The 8643-nt window shown below is 36.2% G+C and overlaps 1 protein-coding gene across 1 annotated transcript; it reads left to right on the top strand.

Annotated features, from left to right (window-relative positions):
- Positions 1 to 5380: 5380 nt before the first annotated feature.
- On the top strand, positions 5381 to 7465 carry LOC139901096 (uncharacterized). Its single transcript, XM_071883835.1, has 2 exons — positions 5381 to 6130; positions 7334 to 7465. Exons 1-2 carry the CDS (start codon positions 5381 to 5383, stop codon positions 7463 to 7465), a joined length of 882 nt encoding a protein of 293 aa, XP_071739936.1.
- The last annotated feature ends 1178 nt before the right edge of the window (positions 7466 to 8643 follow it).

Below are 8643 nucleotides of genomic sequence, written 5' to 3'. Positions count from 1 at the left end.
TAATAGAGGTGAAAACTTTAATCCCGAGAATAAACGAAAGAAAATGTTAGGAATTGTCCACCCTATAGTATGTATGTCGGTGTATATCGATCCATTTGACCAAGAACCAGAAAAGAGACATATCCATTTACTAAAAGCTACACTTAAAAAAGAATTAAGTAGTGACGATCGGGTGGGTTTAAACTTTAAACCCATTGATATATTTTATACCACCCGAGATGTAAATAACTGGCTCACTATTTTAATTCGTGGAACTTATTCTACAGACTTCACATGTCGTCAGCTAAGTGTGAGGAAGTCTAACCCCACTTAACGTTAAATTAGGGGTTCGGGTTAGTGCATAACTCGTTAATAAAAATGCATGATGAGTAAGGGTAAAATACGCATTTTCAAAAATTAGCAAACAGTTCAGAAAAGCAACCATTCTTGAAGAAAAACATATGTGATAAAACAAGAAGGAATGAACGATGAGGTGCACCATCTATCATTCGACGAGCTTTGTAATTACAAACTGAGTATTATTAATCACTTTTCTACACTAATCACCCTCATGAATTTATAATTAGAGTCTGATTTCATGCAAATGAGGGCATTGCATGATCTCAAGTATGGGGAAGGGTTATAAATTCTCTCGGGTTTATACTTGGCTTATTTTCTAAATATTGTGAAAATTTTAAAATTTTTCAACTAAATGAATTCAAAATCATGTTTATACATATTTATGAACGATAAAACTAGGTGTTAATGCCGAAATTATTGTTACCTCGAAAAGGACATAAATTGAGAAACAACTAAAATGTTTGAATTTATTTATTAGGATATAAAAAGACGCATGAAAAAAGCCAAGTGTGGGGAGAATGTACCAAGTTATTCAATTAAGAACTATCTATCACATGTTTCTGTAAAGTTATTGCAGGTGCTTTTGTTTTGGACTAAATTAACTGTTTTACCCGATGAAAGAAAAGAAAAGATGGATGTACACGATGAATCAATTCCATCATTAAAAGGAAGTAAAGTCTTCCGAAAAAGACACGCGCTTCTTAATTTAGGTCAAGAAGTTGTTGTCCAGACCAGCTGTAGGTTGACGAAATATCTAGAAAAGTCATCTCTAAAATCAGCAGGAAATCCACGGACCTCAGCATCAAACAGGGTCGCCATGTGGTCAGACTTATCCTATCCATGAGAGGATTTGTCTCGTAAAATGGGGAGGGCGCCATGCAAATTAGCTTGATAAGACTAATGAATCAGACCCCCTTAAAGATTAAAAATCAGCTTTTAAGCCTGATATTACTCAATCCTTGAGATTGACCTTAAAGATTGAGAATTACAAACTCATGGAATTCGATGATATCTAAACTCGAGCTTGAACGAGAAAATATTTTGATCAAAAATAAAACCGATTTGTTTTCTGAAAACCCATTTTCAATGCGTTCATTACCATTGAACGTAAAATCCTGAGAATTCACCTGGAATTCATTAGGTCACCTGAACCAAATCGGGTGTCAACTGTAAGAACGGTGGTTGCATAGCATGGTCGAAGATAGGACATTGTGCCAGACCGAAAAATTACAGGATGATCTTTACTATTGCTCCTACAAAGGATAGTAATAGCATCCGACACGTTTTAGACCATGAACAAATGCATGTCATTAGACATTGCCTTAACAGTTTCTTGTTCATCGCTTTCCTTTACAACCGGACGGTAGTTTGCTGAAAGGTAATATACGAGACAAGTAAACTGGACGTGTTGCTTTCCTAATACAAGGTTAGCAAGTGGGTAACACAAAACCGCAAGTGTTGAGCTAAAATTTTCAAATCTGAAACTCACAAAACCCACAAAAATATTTTGCAACACCGGTGAAGGGTTATTCCGGAAAACTTATCTAGGGCAAAAGCTAGAATGAAATTTTCAAAAGATCAAATATTTTCATAAAGATCCAATTTCCTTAAAGGATCTAAATTTTCATACTCATGTGGGACTGTAAACCACACCGTTACTATCATTGTCTATACCGCCGTATCAAAATCACTGATGTATAAAGTGTGAAGAATAAAGAAGTGATTCGTGTGATTTAATTTCAAGTTATGTATTACTTGAGGACAAGCAACGTTCAAGTGTGGGGATATTTGATAGTGCTTCAAATGAACATATATTTAGTAGCAATATCCTTCCAATATGTAAAGTTTTCAGTTGCAATTGTTCTATTTTCAAGTAATATTCGTTTATATTAAATAAGTGCGAAGACAAAAGGCGAAAACGAAGATTCGAAGACAAAAACATCCAAAATGCTCAAACGTACAAGATACAATCCAAGTGGTTCCATTTATTGATGAGAAACGTCTAAAAATTACAAGAGTACAAGTTGCGGAACGCAAAGTACAAGATATTAAATTATACGAAAAAGCGTTCGAAAATCCGAAACCGGCACCTGAGCCAACTATCAACGCCCGACGCAACGGACCAAAAATTACAAGTCTACTATGCACAAGAATAAAATATAATATTTAAATAATTATATAAATTATTTATATATTATATATTATATTAAATAACGTCGACAAGCAAATGGCCAAAAGTTGGTGAGCTGGAGTGCGTTACTTCGCGATCTCGGAGCTGGAAGGCACATTTGCTTCACGATCTCGGAGCAGAAATTTCAGAATCTGCCTATAAAAGGCCACGAAATCCGACGAGTTTATACACACACAAAAATATATATATATTACTCCCTATGTTTAGTATAATATATATATATATATATATATATATATATATATATATATATATATATATATATATATATATATATATATATATATATATATATATATATATATATATAATAGGTTAGTTTTATATTAGATTAGTTTAGGTTATGTAAAAGTTATTTTACGAGTTTTAAAGTCAAAGTTCTGTCTGTGTAAAGCTACGCGATAAATACTCAATGTAAGTTATGTTCTCCTTTTTAAATTAATGTCTCGTAACTAAGTTATTATTATGCTTATTTGAGCCGAAGTAATCGTGACGTTGGGCTAAATATTAAGATTGGGTTATTGGATTTTGTACCATAATTGGGGTTTGGACAAAAGATCGACACTTGTGGAAATTAGACTATGGGCTATTAATGGACTTTATATTAAATAAACGATACCTCGTTAATTTAATATAAAGGTTATGATTTGACGTATCTATATATAACCACATACGCTTAATCGGACACGATGGGCGGGATATTTATAAGTACAAATTATTGTTCATTTGACCGGACACGGGGATGGATTAATAGTTACTGGACTCATTAAAATAGGGGTGGATTACATTCAAGGGTAACTGGTGTAATTGTTAACAAAGTATTAAAACCTTGGATTACACACAGTCCTTAACCTGGTGTATTCATTAAACAAAGTATTAAGACCTTGTTACAGTTCGAATCCCCAGTTAGTTCGAATATTTGACTTCGGGTATAAGGTTAAATTTGCCGAGTAGTTTATAATTATGACCGATGAACTATTATGGACAAAAACCAGATAGGTTTCAAATACATCTAGGACAAAGGATAATTAACCCAGGGTAATAAATAATCAAAACGTCAAACATCATGGTTACGGAAGTTTAAATAAGCATAATTATTATATTGTTATTTATTTTACGCACTTTAATAATCGTCATTTATAATTTGCATTAGGTTTTAATTGTGACTTAAAATATAAAATCGAAAAACCGGTCATTAAACGGTAAACCCCCTTTTATATATTATTATATATAATTATATATATTTTGTACAAATATAGTTATTTAAAATATAGTGTGAATTAAGCCATCTACCTGTAGAACGAACCGGACTTACTAAAAACTACACTACTCTACGATTAAGTACACTGCTTATAGTGTTGTAGTAAGGTTTAGGTAAATCCCATCTGTAAATAAATAATTAAAACTTATGTAATCTGTATCGCTTTTCGTATCAAAAATATATAGTATTTCACGTACACCTCGCACGACATCATGTTCATTTGAAACATACAAATCCCTGCTTTGTAATATCATTAATTGCTAGATGAATTAAAGTGGCAAACGGAATTATTATAGATAGCGCTATTGGGAGTAACGTCCCGCACTGTTGACCTCAGGTCAATTGGTGGTATAATAATGATCTCAACAATTACATATGTATTGATACGGGGTATAATCGTTTAGTTTTGATATTATACGCTCATGACATACTTTTGATATACATGATATATTGACTTTTATTAAATCTTGTGGTCTAACGAACTTACTCAAAATTAAACCTATGTTATTCACTCAACCTCGTGTTGACTTTTTAAGCATGTTTGTCTCAGGTAATTAGATGTCGTCGATATGCTGCTTTGATGATGATTGCTTGCTATGCTTGGAGTCTTCATGCATTACTTATCGTTTCATTTAAAAACATTTAATGCTTTGTTCATTCAATAAAATGTGATGACTATTTATCTTCTGATTCAAAACTCAATAAAAGTTATATAAAACGTCTCATATAGAGTCGTGCTCGTTATACAATTGCTTGATTTGATATAATTTGTCACAAATACCCCCGGCCCTATTTGGGGGTGTGACAGATTGGTATCAGAGTAGGATTGTTATAGAGAACCAGGATTGTATTTTATATGTGCCTTATGTGTTAGCTAGGGTGCCTTAGCAATCTTTTGGACTATAGCCTTTCCTGCTTTAGTTTTAATTGCCTATTCCTTATTATCTTGCTATCTGTTATCCATACTTTTACTTCTTGCCTTACGTCTTCCTTAGAACGCTAACCTTATTGTGTTTTGAAGAAACATGGTTCACGGCGAATCAAGCAACGCAAATCCAAACGTAGCCTTGACATCTCCCCATTCTAACAATTGATGGCTGCGCACAAAGCAATGGCAATAATAGCGCACCGCGAAACCTTCCGACTATTTATTCATATCAGAATTTCATGAACTACCAGCTCCCTACATACAAGGGTATTGAAAGACCTGAGTTTGGGAACATGGAAATGGTGGATGCTGGTCTCATAAACTACACTAACCAATTCCAAGAATTTACTTTCATGAATTCTCACATGACTACTCCCGAGTATCTTGGGATCCAACACTACATCAATGGGTTACCTGATGGACTCCGAAGGGGCGTCGCTGTATTAAACCCAAGGACCATACAAGAAGCCATTTGTATAGCAAACCAGCTAATTAACAAACTTGGGAGGAAAGGAGATGCTAAAAGAAAGTGGGAAGAGATAGAGCAAAAAGAATCTAAGGGTGAACCCGAAAAACGCTATAAAGGAACCCTTCCTTGTTGTCAAGATGTGAAAAACATCACAATGGGAAGTGTAATATTCAATGTGGAAACTGTAAGAAGATGGGTCACCTGAGTAAAAATTGTAGAATTCCTGCTGTTACAACATATACTCCTGCAACTAAAGACAAGCCCTTTGTTCCTACTTGCTATTCTTGTGGTGAAATAGGACATACAAAAGCCAATTGTCCTAAGAAGGAGGATATCACTAAGAATGCAGATGTTGGCAAGGCTAAGGGCCGAGCATTCGTCATGACTGCTGAAGAAGCTAGGGACGACGAGGACGTCATCACTGGTACGTTTCTTATCAACAACTGTTATGCTTCTATTTTATTCAATACTAGTGCTAATAGAAGTTATGTGTCTACTGAATTTTGTGCCTTATTTGACGAGAAATCCCAAACCTTAGACACTAAGTATCTTGAAGAAATGGCCAATGGTAAATTTGTAAAAGTTGACTGGATCTACAAGGAATGTAATCTGACTCTAGCCAATAAAACCTTCAAGGTTGACTTATTGCCTGTTGAACTAGGAAGCTTTGATATAGTCTTAGGGATGGATTGGTTATCCCCAATGAAAGTGGGTATCCAGTGTTTTGATAAGACAATTAATATTCCTCTCGAAACTGGTGAAATTCTAGTTATCCAAGGAGACAAGAGTGGTTCCAAACTTAATCTTATCTCATGCATCAAAACTCGAAAGTACCTTATGAAAGGATGTCAAGCCATTTTGGCTCACATAAAGGAAGTCAAGCCAGATGAACGGCGTATTGAAGTTCCTGTTGTTAAAGACTTTCCTGAAGTCTTTCCTGAAGTCTTTCCTGATGAACTCCCTGGTCTTCCACCACAAAGATAAGTCGAGTTTCAAATCAATTTGATCCCCGGTGCTGCACTTATTGCAAAGGCACCATACCGGCTAGCTCCATCAGAAATGAAAGAGCTATCTATGCAACTACAAGAGCTTCTAGAGAAAGGATTCATTCGTCCTAGCTCATCACCGTGGAGAGCACCTATATTGTTCGTTAAAAAGAAAGATGGTTCAATGAGGATGTGTATCGACTACCGTGAACTAAACAAGTTGACCGTCAAGAATCGTTATCCTCTCCCTAGAATCGATGACTTGTTTGATCAGTTACAAGTATCAAGCATCTATTCCAAGATCGACCTGAGATCTGGATATCATCAACTTATTGTTAAGGAATTCGATGTTTCCAAGACTGCCTTCCGAACTCGTTACGGGCATTACGAATTTTTGGTAATGCCCTTTGGGTTAACTAACGCTCCTGCTGTATTCATGGATCTCATGAACCGTGTATGCAAGCCTTATATCGATAAGTTTGTGATTGTTTTCATTGACGATATTCTCATCTACTCTAAGAGAGAGAAAGAACACGAACAACACCTCCGACAAATTCTGAAATTATTAAAAAAGGAACAGTTGTATGCTAAATTCTCCAAGTGTGCTTTTTGGTTGAAGACTGTTCAGTTTTTGGGACATGTAGTTGACAGTGATGGAATACATGTCGACCCCGTGAATATCACGGCTATTCGAAACTGGGAAACACCTAAGAACGCGAAGCACATTCGTCAGTTCCTCGAACTTGCCGGTTATTATCGGAGATTTATCAAAGATTTCTCCGTTCTTGCCAAACCACTCACCAAGTTGACCCATAAGGATAAAAAGTGTGAGTGGTATAGTGAACAGGAATCTGTGTTCCAGACCCTGAAAGAAAAGTTGACTACCGCACCAATCTTATCACTACCCGACGGAACTGAAGACTGCGTAGTCTATTGTGATGCTTCAAACCAAGGTTTTGGGTGTGTGTTAATGCAATGCCAGAAAGTCATTGCATATGCATCCAGATAATTAAAGAAGCATGAGAAGAACTATACTACCCACGACTTGGAACTAGGAGCTGTAGTATTCGCATTAAAGATGTGGCGACACTATCTTTATGGAATTAAATTCATCGTATTCACCAATCATAAGAGTCTCCAGCACATCTTTGATCAATAGCAACTGAACATGAGACAAAGACGTTGGGTCGAGTTACTAAATGACTACAACTGTGAGCACAAGTACCATCCTGGTAAGGCAAATGTTGTTGCTGATGCACTCAGTCGAAAGGATCGAGTCAAGCCTATCTGAGTGCGAGCTTTGAACATGATCATTCAAACAAATCTGACTGCTAAAATTCAGAAAGCACAACTAGAATCTATAAAGCAAGAAAATATCGGACATGAAAGACCTTCAGGATTTGAAAACCAATTACAAATCAAGGAGAACGGAACAAGGTATTACAACAACCGTATCTGGGTTCCTCAATTCAGAAATCTGCGAAAGCTAGTCTTGGATGAAGCACATAAGAGTATATAATCTATTCACCCAGGCTCCAGTAAGATGTATCACGATGTGAAAGAATTCTATTGGTAGCCTAATCTTAAATCTGATATTGCTGAATATGTGAGCAAGTGTCTTACTTGTTCAAAAGTTAAGGCCGAGTATCAAAAGCCGTCTGGTTTACTGCAACAACCGGATATTCCGCAGTGGAAGTGGGAATGTATCGCTATGGACTTTATTACTAATTTGCCCAAGACTTCTCGTGGCAATGATACTATATGGGTCATAGTAGATCGTCTTACTAAATCTGCTCATTTCTTACCGATCAAGGAAACTGACAAGATGGAGAGATTATCACAACTGTATATCAAAGAAATTGTCTCTCGTCATGGTGTTCCTATATCAATCATATCCGATCGCGACAGTAGATTCACTTCCAGGTTCTGGAAATCCTTACAAACTGCTCTTCGAACTCAACTCGACATGAGTACTCCTTATCATCTGCAAACCGATGGTCAAAGTGAACGAACCATTCAAACATTGGAAGATATGCTTAGCGCTTGTGTTATCGACTTCGGCAAAGGCTGGGATAGACATTTGCCTTTGGTTGAATTCTCTTACAATAATAGTTACCACTCAAGTATTAAGGCTGCACCTTTTGAAGCCTTATACGGACGAAAATGTAGATCCCCACTGTGCTAGGATGAATTAGAGGACAGACAGTTAACCGGTCCTGAAATCATACACGAGACAACCGAAAAGATAGTTCAGATTAAGAAACGAATAGAAACTACCCGCAGCCGACAGAAGAGCTATGCTAATAAAGGTCGGAAAAATTTGGAATTCTAAGTTGGTGACAAAGTCATGTTGAAAGTATCCCCTTGGAAAGGCGTCGTTCATTTTAGTAAACGAAGCAAACTAAGTCCGCGTTTTGTTGGACCCTTCAAGATTACTGAAAGGATCGGACCCGTGGCTTATCGATTAGA

Source organism: Rutidosis leptorrhynchoides, chromosome 3, assembly GCF_046630445.1.
Source record: "Rutidosis leptorrhynchoides isolate AG116_Rl617_1_P2 chromosome 3, CSIRO_AGI_Rlap_v1, whole genome shotgun sequence".
Classification (NCBI taxonomy): domain Eukaryota; kingdom Viridiplantae; phylum Streptophyta; class Magnoliopsida; order Asterales; family Asteraceae; genus Rutidosis; species Rutidosis leptorrhynchoides.
This window is presented reverse-complemented; position numbering and strand designations above follow the sequence as displayed.

Bases quoted from the DNA above. Each gene is read 5' to 3' on its own strand.
- LOC139901096 (XM_071883835.1), top strand. From the start codon at position 5,381: ATGGGTCACCTGAGTAAAAATTGTAGAATTCCTGCTGTTACAACATAT. The intron at 6,131-7,333 runs GTCTTTCCTGAT...TTTGATCAATAG, and splicing joins TTCCTGAAGTCTTTCCTGAA to CAACTGAACATGAGACAAAG.